General features: G+C 41.9%; 1 protein-coding gene across 2 annotated transcripts in view; it reads left to right on the forward strand.

Annotated features, from left to right (window-relative positions):
• XK (X-linked Kx blood group) overlaps window positions 1–15,234 on the forward strand; it is a 56,324-nt gene that overhangs the window by 8,361 nt on the left and 32,729 nt on the right. For both annotated transcript variants that reach the window (XM_027534766.1, XM_027534765.1), the window contains exon 2: window positions 7,423–7,685. In XM_027534766.1, coding sequence (XP_027390567.1) covers window positions 7,423–7,685 — 263 coding nt within the window. The remainder of the gene's footprint in view (window positions 1–7,422; window positions 7,686–15,234) is intronic.

Here is a 15,234-nt window from a genome sequence, read left to right on the forward strand (position 1 = left end):
AAAACTTTGCGTTTCATATCAGAGACAGTCATCCCAGCTGACACTCAGAATACTGACTTGTAGTTTACACAGTGTCAAAACAAACCAGGTGAACAAGTTTCCCAAGCTCGAAAGCTACAGACTCCTACAGAGGAAGAGAAACAGGTGCACTGGCAGGAGTAAGAAGTTGCTACCAACCTCATGAGAGCAAAGGAAGAGTTGGGGGGGAGGGGAACAGAGAGAGAGAAAGAAAGTGAGGGGAATTTTAAAAGCCCTGCAGCCTGGGGCCAGAGAATGAGGAGCGAGTCCTCCGTGGCCAAGTAGGCCGCAGCAACCTGATTGTGTGCCCACTCAGTGGGATCAATGCGCTCTACTTGGACGGGCACTCATCATTTCTTAGCTCCATCTTGTGAAAAGAAAGTTCATTGCCCATGCTATTTGAGTAAAGTGACAGAGAAAGGGAAACTGACAGTTCTTAAATGCTTCTTGTGCTAAATGGTTTGGTAGGTGGTAGTTTCTCTCTCTCAGTTCATTGACTCCTTACCATAAAGTAGATATAATTGTTCCCATTTTATAGATGACCACATTCACAAGGCTTCTTACAAGTGGAATTGGCTTAATTATGTGAAAGAAGTCTGAGGAGTGTGGAATGTGTTTTATCCATAGTTCCATCTTAATAAAGTTTGGTCATCTTGGCAAAATTGAAAAAACACAACCTAAGTTGCCATCTTGGTAAATGAGAATACCTTATCAGTACTAACATTTAAAATGTTTCTAAGTACTGAGTGACCCAAGACAAAACTAATGACATAATAGTATGTATAAAAACAGGATGGTACTCATAGACCTAAGCTCAGAGAAATATACCAATTTGTTAAGAGTGGTAATTTCGGAATGATGGAGTTATGGGGTAGTTTTCATTTTTTTCTGAAAAATATAGAAAAGTACATCATTTACTCCTTTATTATATTATACTTCTCTACATTTTTTGGTTTTTACCGTAAAAATATTTTAACTTTATTTAAAAAAAGAAAAAGTTTGGTACTTTGGAGCAATAACTTCTCAACTGATATATATATATATATATATATATATATATACACACATATATATGTATGTATATATAAAGTTTCAACACTATACTGCTGCTACTGCTGCTAAGTCACTTCAGTCGTGTGTGACTCTGTGTGACCCCATAGACTGCAGCCCACCAGACTCCTCTGTCCCTGGGATTCTCCAGGCAAGAACACTGGAGTGGGTTGCCATTTCCTTCTCCAAAGAGACCTATTTCCAGAAAATTCTGAATAGGTCATTGTGCTTTGGGGGAAAAAACAGAATAACACATTAAAAAAAAAGAAACAAACAACCTACTTCCTTCAACAAGGGCACTTTCATTCTAACGCAGCTGATTTCTTTCAAGAAGATGCTGGAACCATGCTGAGATACACAAAATGTGATTCCAAGCCTCTTATCTTCCAGATGAAAAGAAAAGCAATTTGATGTTGTGTGTTAGCATGCGTTAATATCTTACTGAAAGTTATTCCTGCTGTTTGATTTTATTCTAACTCTAAGACGTCAGCTTTACATAAAGATCAAAATTATTTCCCCCAAACAAAGGAGAGTCTCTCTGCCCTTCTTATCGATTGGACTTAGTAATATTTTTAAACTGTTTGGGGAAAGTTTCGCTCTCTTTAATTCGGGATGGGTCCTAACTAGCCAAACTCCTGTTCTGTTTAGGTGAGATGTTGGTTTTGGATTCACTCAGCTCAGTCGGATTTCATTACATTGTAATGATGGTGGACTAAACACTACAGACTAGGTCTTGCTCCTTCTTTCTTGTAGGGAGGCTTTGGGAGAGCACCGTGTTTCATTTATATCAGCCTCATATTTAAAACTGTAGTTGCAGTTTGAAGAATTGTTTCCTCATGAAGGCTAGGTTGGGATGATAGGAACATTAAATAATGTCTTGAATTTCTTTTTTTCTATTATAAGGACAATCTTATTGTGAATGATAATAGACATTCTGGATAACCAGAGTGGGGGGAAAGCACCTCTTAACAACAAACAAAATTTATTTCTCATTCTTTTACAATTATGTTCATTTTATAAATTAATTGGGAGAAGGAATAAATATGAATGAGTTACAGGTTCAAGGAATTTGCCCCCATTCTTATTTATTGGTATAATGAAGGAAAAATGGTACCCAAAAATCTAGCTTTATAAAATAAATGCTAAGACATTCTAGTAATTTTTTTATTCAAGTATAGTTGATGTACAGTGTTATATGTTACAGTTGTACAATATGGTGATTCACAATTTTAAAGGTAATGCCCCATTTATAGTTATTACAAAATATTGGCTATATTCCCCATGTTATACAGTATATTCTTGTAGCTTATTTTATACCTGAGTTTGTACCCCTTAATCGCCTTTCTCCCTTCCTGCTCCCTATTGGTAACCACTAATGTGTTCTCTGGATCTGTGAGTCTAGTATTTTTGACAGAACATTACAAAATGATTCATTGCAATGAAAAACATTGCAAAATACCATAGTATTTCTCTCTTCTGTAAACTTTGAGAAGATTTTAAAAATAACGATAGCCTAAATATCAAGAGCTTTTTTGTTGTTGCTTGCAAAGTGCTTTCACATACAGTATATAATTCCATCCACTATAAAACCTTGTGAGCTAACTGTCATTATCTTTTTTTTACAGTTGAGAATTGAGGCTCAGTGAGATTATGCAAGTGGCTTTTCAGAGGTCACAGGGAGCTTTCTATTTAACCAGTTTGGTTCTTGGGTAGCTTCACAGAGCATGTATGTCATAGGAAGATAACATTGCATAGAGGAAATCATAATCAGTATTTCTTTTGAAAATGTGTTTTTAGTAACTACCTCAGAGGGTCTCTGGTACCACAGATTATTTATGCTGACACCAACATGCATGGTTTCAGCTAATTAATAAACTGCTTCCACTATGATGTTTGAAAATGGGATAAAATGAAAATAAAAAAGGATCAACCTGCTGATTACCTACATTGGGGATTAGCAAACCATGCCCCACATTGAAATCCCCTTACTGCCTGTTTTTGTAAAGTTTTATTGGAACACAGGCATGCCCATTCACTTCTGTGTTGTCTGTGGCTGCTTTTGCATTACAGTGGCAGAGCTGAGTAGTTGCAATAGAGACCATGACCTGCAAAGCCTAAAATATTTATTCTTTGTAGATACACAAAATGTTTGCCAACCCTTGGTCAAACTGAAAAACTATCTTGAATGATTGTGATAAAAATACTTAATTTATGGCTACATTTAGGCAACTTCTTAAGTAAAAACAACAACAACAACAACAAAACATTTGGAAACAAATAGTGGAAGTCTTAGGGCCTTTCACAAATTCATTAAATACCTACTACATGTAAACTTCTGTGCTAAGATTTTTATTAGTTGAGAAAAACAGTGAATTACAGGAGGGTACACCTGGATTTCCTCGGAGAAGGCAATGGCAACCCACTCCAGTGCTCTTGCCTGGAAAATCCCATGGATGGAGGGTCCTGGTGGGCTGCAGTCTATGGGGTCGCTAGGAGTTGGACACGACTGAGTGACTTCACTTTCACTTTTCACTTTCATGCATTAGAGAAGGAAATGGCAACCCACTCCAGTGTTCTTGCCTGGAGAATCCCAGGGACGTGGGAGCCTGGTGGGCTGCCGTCTATGGGGTCGCACAGAGTCGGACATGACTGAAGTGGCTTAGCAGCAGCAGCAGCACACCTGGGTTTCCTGGAGAAGGAAATGGTAACCCATTCCAGTATTCTTGCCTGGAGAATTCCATGGACAGAGGAGCCTGGTGACCTACAGTCCCTGGGGTCGCAAAGAGTTGGACGTGACTGAGCAACTAACACACACACCTGGGTTTCAGGGCCACTTCTGTGATTAGTTCATTGGGGGACCTTCCTTCGTTTCCACTGTAGACAAAGAAGTGTCATTTGTCTGTAATTCTGCAAATACTTCCGTTAAACACAGCCTTCTCCTCAGCATCCAGAGACTTGCATTTTCCTCTGGACCTTCATTTTATTCATTCAGCTCTTAATATGTGCTGCTGTTTCATTTGCTTGTTTTGTTATTAAAAATTCTGAGCTTGATTTTACTATTCAGGTAAAACATATTTGTTGCTGGAACGACAGAAGGGCAGAAAACAGATAAGCACAACTAAAAAAATTTAAAAGCTCTAATTTGACTAACTAAAGGGAACAATTCTTAATATTTTGTTATATATCCTCACCAATATTTTTACAGTCATTAAGCTGGTAAACCATGAACCATCTAGGGGGAGGGAGGGGGTGTAGGAAGGAAGACCCTGATTTACAATCTTTGCTGATTTCTGTGATTTAAAGATTTCCATTGTGGCCTATTTCAAGCTACTGAGTTGTTTAAGAACTGCCTCACAAAATTCCTAACCATTTAACTGTCTCATGAGTCAGTATGAGCCAGCTGAAGCACTCCACTGTTTATGTGTATATGTGTGTGTATCCATATATATATGTAATTTTCTTTTTATTAAATGTGGAATTTTCTGTGTATTTTCCATTGTAATACATTACTCCTTTTGCTTACCAAACATGATAAAATTTTTTTGTATGTCAGTATATGTGTGTATATACTGTCAATTTTAAGGACTGGATAATATTTCATTGAATATACATATTAGGATTTATTTAATCATTGTTTTGTTTAGGGACCTTTAGAGTTTTCCCCAGAGAAGGCAATGGCACCCCACTCCAGTACTCTTGCCTGGAAAATCCCATGGATGGAAGAGCCAGATGGGCTGCAGTCCATGGGGTTGCTAAGAGTCGGATACGACTGAGCCACTTCACTTTCACTTTCCACTTTCATGCATTGGAGAAGGAAATGGCAACCCACTCCAGTGTTCTTGCCTGGAGAATCCCAGGGACGGGAGAGCCTGGTGGGTTGCCGTCTCTGGGGTCGCACAGAGTGACTGAAGCGACTTAGCAGCAGAGTTTTCCCAGAACTTTGCCATTAAAAATAATGGTATTCAAATTTTTGCAGTAACCTTTCTTTCTAAGGGCTTCCCTGTGGTGGTTCAGAGGTTAAAGCGTCTGCCTGGAATGCAGGAGACCCAGGTTTGATCCCTGGGTCGGGAAGATCCCCTGGAGAAGGAAATGGCAACCCACTCCAGTACTCTTGCTTGGAGAATCCCATGAAGGGAGGAGCCTGGTAGGCTACAGTCCATGGGGTCGCAAAGAGTTGGACACGACTGAGCGACTTCACTTTCCTTTCCTTTCCTTTCTTTCTAAGTGAGTTAATCTATGAAAAATATCTTACAAACTGAAAGTGCTATATAAATATTACTTATATTAATTAGGTCCTGTTTTCTTGTTTAGATTATGTACATCTCTGAATGAGACAGTGGTGTGCAACTATCTTTGCATTCCCCACAGCACTTAGCAAAGTGCATCCACATTCATTACATATTTGAGAATAAAGACAATGGTCAGTTTATTCCGTCTTCTAGTGCTTGTGATCAGTGGTCCACCTGTGTCAAGTTACAAGGCCTCATACAGCCCTCAGTCATAGATCTGAGTTTTTCCTCAGAGCAGATTCAGTTGGATCAGCTAGACTTAGCTCAAAACCTTGAACTTCATTGTTTTCAGCTAAACAAGTTGATCCCACATTGTTTTACATGTTTTCATGTAATATATTGGGGCTTCCCTGATAGTTCAGTTGGTAAGAATCTGCCTGCAATGCAGGAGACCCCAGTTTGATTCCTGGGTCAGGAAGATACGCTGGAGAATGGATAGGCTACCACTCCAGTATTCTTGGGTTTCCCTTGTGGCTCAGCTGGTAAAGAATCCACCTGCAGTGTGGGAGGCCTGGGTTTTATCCCTGGGTTGGGAAGAGCCCCTGGATAAGGGAAAGGCTACCCACTCCAGTATTCTGGCCTGGAGAATTCCATGGACTAAACAGTCCATGGGTTGCAAAGTGTCAAACACAACTAATATATTAAAGTATCTATGACCCCAGTGGACAAAATGTAGCAGACAATTGCCTCTCCCTCCCCACCCCCTTGCACACACACACTACTGTGTACCTCTTTTTCTCCCAGGAACAAATGAACAAAGATAATCACAAAATATATCCACTTTGTACTCACTAAAGAAAGAAGTTCCTGCATTTCCTTTCTTACTTTAGGTTTTATTTTAGTATTTCGAATTATACATGTATTCTCATTTCCTTGGTTGCCTCCAGGTGAGAGTACAAAGTTAACAACACTCAATAAAATAAATGAAGCCATAAAATCTTCTGGCAGCATTATAAGGTTGTTATAAAAATGCACATTTGGGGAAAAACGTCCTTTAACAATTTTGAAACCTAAAGCCATGAACATTTTTTATTACTAAGAAAAAAACATTTTCCCCAATATTTTGTTATGAAAATTTTTGAACATACAGAAGACAACTTGAAAGAATTGTACAAAGAACACCCAAGTACTTGCCACCTAGATTCTACAGTTAACATTTTATTTCACACGTCTATCCATCCCTCTATCAATCCCTCAATCCACTTGAAAGTGTGTGTGTGTGTGTGTAAATTGTATATATCAGTACTCTTCCTCTCTTCGCTATTCATATCATTACCTATAGAGGAAAATCCAGTTTTAAAAGCCAACTACTCTATCAGTCTAGAAAGGTGACTGGTTCAGGCTCCATCCTCAGGCAAGCTTGAAACTCCATAGATAAGACAGAGCTGGCAGGCTTCCAGGTATGATTGACTTTAGTCCTGTTCTGAAAAGGCTTAAGAGAGCAGAAATAGGTAATGTGGACTTCCAGGGGAATTCTAGGTGGGAGGCTGCTCTGTGCTGGGGGATCTCCCAACCACAACTGCTGTTTTAACTGAAGTAATTTGGAGCATCTATTGGATCTAAAATATGTGTGTGGGGGTGGGTGTTGTATATATATGCACACGTGTGCACACACACCCCCATATACTGCATTATCTCCATGACAGTGTAGCAAAGTAGGTCTTATCTCTGCTTTATAATTCAGGGACAGAACTTGGGTTAAAAGACATGTCCAAGGCTGCACAGCTAATAAGTGTTAGGAAGGGAAATGGAACTTTTTTTTTTCTGGAGCCTGAACCACTTCCCATGCCATTCTCGGCTTGGTTTCCTTGCCTCAGTGGCCCTCGGTGTCACTTCTCAATGTGGTTCATGCTCAGGCCAGTTGGCCTGCTGGAGGGCCTCAAGAAGACTGCATGCTTACAACTGGTCCTTAGAGAGGATGATTTTAGTGGCAGGGGTCGGGGGCGAGTTGCAGTCCAGAGTAACCAAGCCAGGGCTTTGAGAAAGCTAAGAGAAAGCGGGGTAACTAAGGAAAGACAGGATCCTGTCTGCCTTTGATGATCATGACTTGCTGGTTTGTTTCCAGGTGTTTTGAAGTCTTCTGCATCTATTGTCAGTCAAACCACATTGAAGAACCTTATGTCAGCATCACCAAGAAGCGGCAGATACCAAAAAATGGCCACTCAGAGGAAATTGAGAAGGAAGTGGGCCAGGCAGAGGGCAAGCTATTCACCCACCGATCTGCATTCAGCCGGGCATCGGTGATCCAGGCTTTCCTGGGCTCAGCCCCACAGCTGACCCTGCAGCTGTACATAAGTGTCTTGCAGCAGGATGTCAGTATCGGACGATGTATGTATATTTTTTATTTCTGTTTGCATTTGGGAAGCGTGGAGAGCAAAACATAAGGTCTGTTTTGTTTCAGGTGAAATTCATTTCTATGCGCCTTCCATCCGAAGTCTGTGTTGCAGTTACTAAGCTCAAAACGTAGTGAGTTAAAATAATAGTGTTTCTTTTGCTTATGAATCTGAAGTTTAGGCAGCTGTCAAAAGGGCTCACCTCAGCTCCACTGTGCGTTAACTGGGGTGGCTCAAAGATGGGGAGTTGGAATCCACTGAGGGCTTATCCACTCACAATTCTTACGGTCGGTGCTGGCTGTTGCTGGGGCCTCAGATCTTTCCCACTTTGTCTCTCCGTGTGGGCTAGTTTGAGCCTCCTCACAGCATGGTGGCTGCTTTCAAGAGCGAATATCCTAAGAGGGAGAGAGGGCCAGGTGGAAGGGTATCCCTTTTGTGATCCGATTTTGAAGTCATGCAACATTACTTTTGCTGCCATTTTCTTTGTTGATACAGCCAGGAATCCTGTCGAGGTTCAAGCCAAAGGGAAGAAAGGAAACTGACTTTTGTTGGGGAATGGCCACAGTCTAGAGGTTCACAGCTGTGATCACTGTGGAAAATACAACTTGCTGTACATAGGCCGAAAGGATGGTTGCCAGGGGCTGGGCCTCTTCAGATTGTGCCTCTGTCACTCAGCGGTAGTTGTAAAGCAGCTGAGACAGTTGTAACAGCTTCTTTGTGGTGAATGAGGGCATCAGGAGTTCTTCCTGTCTTCTTGAAGTTCTAATAGATATCTCATCTTTAAAATAAACATACTTCTCTAACCTTTGGACTAGTCTCACATCATCAAATTGAGGGCAGGTTTTGATTAAGCCAGATTAAAAAAAAAACTGCACATGCATTGGACACAAGTGAAAAACCTTCATATGAAAAGAGGAAATAATCCTTTGAAAATATTAATATTGTTAAGTAAATGAAAACCAGATATTCTGGTAAGTTTTACTATACAGATAAGCAAAAGTGAGTTAAAAGCCTTAAGTTTAAAAATACATATTTAAGATAACACTGAAATTGGAATATTTTAAAATAAATCACCCTTATTAATTTAACTTCCCTCAGTCTTCTTTCTGCCTCTAATCTAGGCTGGATGGTAAAATGTCTTTAATTTATGGCTGAGTCACAGGTTATTTGTATATCACAGTCTCCCTTATCCAGATTACGTAAGAATGATTATGATTCTTAAGATATATCAGAACTTTAAGTTGACATCTTGGACCTTGGTGGATTAACACCTGTGAAAACACCTTCCACAACCCCAGGTAGACAGTAGATGCTCAATAAATGCAGCAGCATCCTTGTTTTCTAGGGACTTATAACTAGAATGGGCATTGACCAAGGTGAGCCCTCTGCATGCCAATATACCCTTTACCCAGTTCATTGTTTTTCTATGTGGCAGGAACACAGCAAGAGACCAGATATGGTCATAGCCAATTTGATTTTTACATGTCAGTTCAATTTTTTTTCTCAAGTTACTGAAAATGAAGTTGTCTTTTAGCTCAGAGGTTGGCAAATAGCAGCCCATGGATGTAATCAGGGGGTGCTTGTTTTTGTAAATAAAATTTTATTAGAATGCAGCCATGCCCTTTGATTTACCCATTGTCTATGTCTGCCTTTTTTTTTTCCTTTGAGCAGAGTTGAGTAGTTGCATAGTTGCAACAGAAAATAAGTGGTCCACAGAGCATAAAGTATTTACTGTCGGGCTCCTTACAGAAAGTTTGCCAACCCACATTACAGTTTTTCAGATGGAATTCTATTCGGGAAAATGAAACCTATCTCATAAAATGTCAGTGTCACAAAGAATATCTGTAACATGCACCTCGAGAGTCCCCTGAGAATTAAATGAAAATTCAAATATGTATAGAGAAAGGAAGTGGGCATGGTCCTCTTAAAAATACAGATAACTGCCATTTATATAGGTTTTGACTAATCCTAATCACTGCCTTAGCATATCTGAGGAAGGGGAAAGGTAGTTATAATTAGAGCACAGGCTAGGGTGTGTCATGGAGGCCAACATGGGCAGTATCTGTCATATGATTAGGAATGCATTTGGTGCAAGAAACAAACACCTGACTACAAGGTTAGACAACCAATTATTTTGCTCATCTAAGAAGAAATTGGAGTTAGGCCATTGCTGGCATTATATCAGCTGCTCACACTGATAAAGTTGATGTCCGTACAGTTCCATTGGCCTTTCTTTTGGGTTGATACTGCATAGAATCCATCATGGCTTCATTCAAGGTAGGAAGAAAAGCATGAAGCAGAAGGGGGAATGTCTTTCTTCCTTTAGTTCAGTCACTCAGTTGTGTCCGACTCTTTGCGACCCCACGGACTGCAGCATGCCAGGCCTCCCTATCCTTTACCAACTCCCGGAATTTACTTACACTCATGTCCATAGAGTTGATGCCATCCAACCATCTCATTCTCTGTCGTCCCCTTCTCTTCCTGCCTTCAATCTTTCCCAGCATCAGGGTCTTTTCAAATGAGTCAGTTCTTCACATTAGGTATTCAAAGTATTGGAGTTTCAGCTTCAGCATCAGTCCTTCCAATGAATATTCAGGACTGATTTCCTTTAGGATGGACTGGTTGGATCTCCTTGCAGTCCAAGGGACTCTCAAGAGTCTTCTCCAACACCACAGCTCAAAAGCATCAATTCTTCAGCACTCAGCTTTCTTTATAGTCCAACTTTCACATCCATTCATGACTACTGGAAAAACCATAGCTTTGACTGAACAGACCTTTGTTGGCAAAGTAATGTCTCTGCTTTTTATTATGCTGTCTAGGTTGGTCATAACTTTCCTTCCAAGGAGCAAGCATCTTTTAATTTCATGGCTGCAGTCACCATCTGCAGTGATTTTGGAGCCCCCAAAAGTAAAGTCAGCCACTGTTTCCATCACTTCCCATCTATTTGCCATGAAGTGATGGGACCAGATGCCATGATCTTCGTTTTCTGAATGTTGAGGTTTAAGCCAACTTTTCACTCTCCTCTTTCACTTTCATATAAAGGCTCTTTAGTTCTTCTTCACTTTCTGCCATAGAGGTGGTGTCATCTGCATATCTGAGGTTATTGATATTTCTCCTGGCAGTCTTGATTCCAGCTTGTGCTTCATCCAGCCCACTGTTTCTCATGATGTACTTTGCATATAAGTTAAATAAGCAGGGTGACAGTATACAGCTTTGATGTACTCCTTTCCCGATTATTAGTAAGTAAAAGCTTTCCCAGAAACCTCCCTAATAAACCTCATTTAGGTCTCATTGACCAGGATTGGTCATGTTATCACCTTGGTTCAAGAAATGCTAGAGAAGCTGGGCATAGGACAGTTAAAACCAGTGGCTTTGAACAGCATTCCTTCAACTTCTCTGGTGATGATGTGACCAGAGGTGGGAGCCAGGGAGTTTGTTAAAAAATCTACAGAAAACCAGGCTTCATTCTCGGAAATTGTGATTTGCTAGGTATGGGATGGTAGCCTCAGATAGGTCTTTTGATCTTTTTTCTCTTTTGTTTTCTAAACAAGTGCTCCTGGTAATTTTTATGTTTAGCAAAGTTTGGGAACACTGGACTAGATAAGTCACAGCCTGCCTAGGGCTGGGCCCATTGCCACCCACAACAAAATTATGTTTTCTTAAAATATAGGAGGAAGACACTGTCTGCCATACCATATGTTGAGACCAATAAAAATATCCATTCTTGACAGGAGAGGACACGAAGTCCATCCAAACCTGATCCCATTCAACATTCAAGCTCTGTATAGCTTTCTTTTCTCTCTTATCCTATGCTCACTTAGCAAATGCTGATGAATTTGGCCTTGGCAGAGCTTGGATGGGAGGTGGAGCCAGCCACATGGTCCACTGGAGAGGTTTTTGTTAATTGCAGTACAATTCATACAACAATAGGTTCACCATTTTAAATGTACAATTTAGTGGATTTTAGGATATTCAGTATGTTGTGTCATCATCATCACTATCTAATTTTAGAATATTTTTGATACATCGAAAAGAAATCCCATACTTAGTAGCAGTCACTGCTCATTTCCCCTCTCCAGACCCTGGCAATCACTAATCTACTTTCTGTCTCTATGAATTTGTCTATTGTGTATACTTCATATAAATGGTATCATATACTTTTGGAGAGTTTCTTCCCCCATAGTCAGTGAATAATGGACACTGTCTATGACCCTCAGCCTTTGAGTGAGACTAGTTAGCTCTCAGGGGACTTGATTAAGTCTCTGGACCTTGGAGGATAGGTTGGTCTTAGGCCCAGGTGAGTACACCAAGGTTTCTGTGTTCTGTGAAGGCCTCTGCAGCATGCCACTTGGCCTGCCTGGATCTCCAAGTGCCCTGCTCTCTTCCAGTCAAGGCGGTAATGTTGGCAGTAATGATGACTGCTTCTCAGATCCTTGCTTTGTGCCAGGCACTGTGATTGTTATGATTTTGTTTCACGTTCACAGCACCCCTGTGAGGTAGATCTGATTACTTCCATCTTCTTAAGGATGAAAATTGTACTCCTAGTATACCAGAGGAGGCAGGACATAGGATTAGATTTATGTGAATTCACTCATTGAAGTCAATGAATATGTATTGAATATATTCTGTGTTCCTGACCTTGTGCTGGGCTCCAAGGATTAAGTGGTAAATAAGGTGGACAGGGCTGTATCCTTCTGGAACAGGATAAGCAAATAGGATACAAATAATTAATCATATATTTATTTTATTTCAGGTAAATCCTGCAAAGTAAAAGTCTGTTGGGGGACTCTAACCGAGTCTGGGAGATAAGGGAAAATTTCCCAGGGGAACTTAAGTATAAAGTAAAATCTGGTAGATGAATCAAGTGAAGTAAAAGAAGGAAAGGGTATCCCAGGATTTCAGACTTTATCCCAGAGGCACTAGGAGGTCACTGGTGAGTTTTAAACGTCACAGTGTCATGATCAGATTTTGTTTTAGAAGCTGATTACTCTGGAAAATGGATTGGAAGGGAGTGAGGGGAGAAACAAGGAGGCCCAGAAGTGGGCTGCTACTGTTGTCAAGTTGAGAACAATAATGGCTTAGGCTGTAATGGTAGAAATGGGTTATTGGAGCAATATTACTGGTGCAGAAGTTGAACAAGGTGATGATTGATTGAATGGGAAGGTGGGACAAAGGCAGATGTCAGACATAGTTCCCAAGTTCCTGACATATACTGTTGATTTATACCCTGCCTCATTCCAAAAATGGACTTGGCAACAGGGCTTATTAGTGCTGTGATACTCTCTGTGGAATATACCCTTCTGTCTGCTCTTGTGGAAACTGGTAAATTAAATGGTAATATTATATAAACACATCTGGACTGAAACATGCAATTCAAGCAGTTCATATGATTACTAAAGATTACTGAACTTAACTTATGAATGTGTCTCAGTGTAAACACAATTAAAAATCTCACTCTCACATGAAATACCTAACCTGTCTAACACCATTTATTTGAGGGAGGAACAAAGTTATCAGTGGCCGAATACATGTTTTAAGATGTACAAATACATAAATTCTGTCCCAAGTGATAGACTCAGATGTATACACAGTTCTTATAAACACTCTACGTGCTGTGTTAGGTTGGAAAAAAAGTTGTCACATCAAGTGAAGAAGGAAACTAATTACTCTCCTATTAGCTGACATTTTCTCCTGTTCATCAGATGCCGAAGGGCCCCCCTCTGCTGCTCCTGGCCTGTCATACAGGTCAGAGGCTGCCCAGTTAGCTTCAACAGTGGGGTCAGTGGACCTGGGTTCACCATCCCAGTTCACCACTTTCTGGCTGTGTGATCTTGGACATCCATCTGTCTCCTGTGAGCAGCAGCTTCCTCACCTGTAAAACTGGGATAATCAAGAGTTCCTCCATCTTGGGGTTTTCCCAGAGATGAAGTCATCATGTGCCTATAAACTGTGACTTAACACAGAGCCTGGCACAGGCCACACCCTTAACAGATGGCTGCCTGTGTCTCCCTACCCAGCTGCTTGGACAGGTCCCCCAAGGGGCGGCCAGGCCTGGTTCTCATGTGATTGCTAGATGCTTGGGCCTCTGGCTGTGAGAGCCCTGGCCTGGCCTGCTGCACCCTGTGGGGGTAGAGTGCTGTGCAGAGGAGGAAGCCAGGGCTACATCCAGGAACCACACAGTCCTCACCTTGGTTCCCTCTCTGCTCCCCTCTGTCTAGTGACACCCTCTATCTCCCTCCTTCCTCCACTGATGGAAGCTTGGCACTGGCTTAGCCTTTGCTGGCTTCTCAGGAGTGTCTGAGAGTAACCATGTTGGGTGTGCGTACAGCTCGGTGGAGCGGGTGCTTGTTTAATCCAAGAAACCTTTCTTAACACCTGGTGCTCCTTCAACCAGATGCCTCACTGTCAAGATGTTCACCGCACAAATTTGTGGATCATTACAAGAGCCATAAAGCCCTTCTGGACTCAGGCAAGCCTCCCTCTTACCCTCCTGCTTATTTGAGTGGCCAGCAGGCTTCTCCCCAGCAATGGCAGGTGGAGAGTGTCCTTCAGCTGGTCACATGAGGACACCAGCCATGCCACCCTATCCCTGAAGTGGAGCATCTTTATGTCCAGGGCATGGTACCTCATCTTCCACTGACTTTCAGACAACAGGGAGTGCCTCCAGGGTGGGTGGTGCCAGGGAATCAATCATCGTACTCACATCCTGCCAGGTTGGTTAAATAGTTGTATGGTTGCTGAAAGTGGTTGATTTTGGCTTATGGCTGTGGCATGTTTAACACTGAATGTAGTCTCCAGGATACCTCACTGGAAGTCACACCATGACTTGTTGTAGCATGAGACCTGGTCTCCAGGATACCTCACCGGAAGTCACACCAGAGGATCCATTGAGGACCAGAGAAGTTATAGTAGGTGGATAAACTGTGTCAGGTTAGCAGGTCTGTGTGTTCAGGGTCACCTTACAGTCCATGCTGTGTCAGCACTAGTGGCCCTGTGACACCTGCAGGGAGCCAGGCTTCCTGGGCTCTTTAGACTCTGTTTGATGACTAGGTTTGGAGGTTGAGCTTTTCTGACCTCATGTGGGCAGGCCATGTGCAGAGTCACGTGGACAGGGGAGAATCAGGCAGAGCTGTACCACTGTTGCTTTAAGAATCGTGTTCCAGCTGTGCCTGTGGGTTTACAGCAGACATGGGGGCCCCGGGCAGCTTATCCTCTGTCTAACTGAGGCACCCTGCCACACCTCTCTCCTCCCCAGGACCAGGGGTCCTCCACCAGGGGAGTAAGGCAGGCAGAGGCTGAGAACCACTGCCCTTGGGAAAGCATGAGTCACCCAAGGTTAGGCTTTTTGTGCATTTTGAAAAGACGGAAGGGGACTGGTGAGGGAGGATTTGTTCTAACTTGAGCCCTGCAGAGACCAGTGACAACCAGTGCCCTGTTGGGAGTGGGAAAACTAAAACCAGTGTGAATGGGAACAAGGGCTAGGGAGGGCGTGCCTGCCAAACCAGGTCTGTGACCAAAGGCAGTGTCAGGGCAGGCCAGGGTCA

This window comes from Bos indicus x Bos taurus, chromosome X (assembly GCF_003369695.1).
Source record: "Bos indicus x Bos taurus breed Angus x Brahman F1 hybrid chromosome X, Bos_hybrid_MaternalHap_v2.0, whole genome shotgun sequence".
Classification (NCBI taxonomy): Eukaryota; Metazoa; Chordata; class Mammalia; order Artiodactyla; family Bovidae; genus Bos; species Bos indicus x Bos taurus.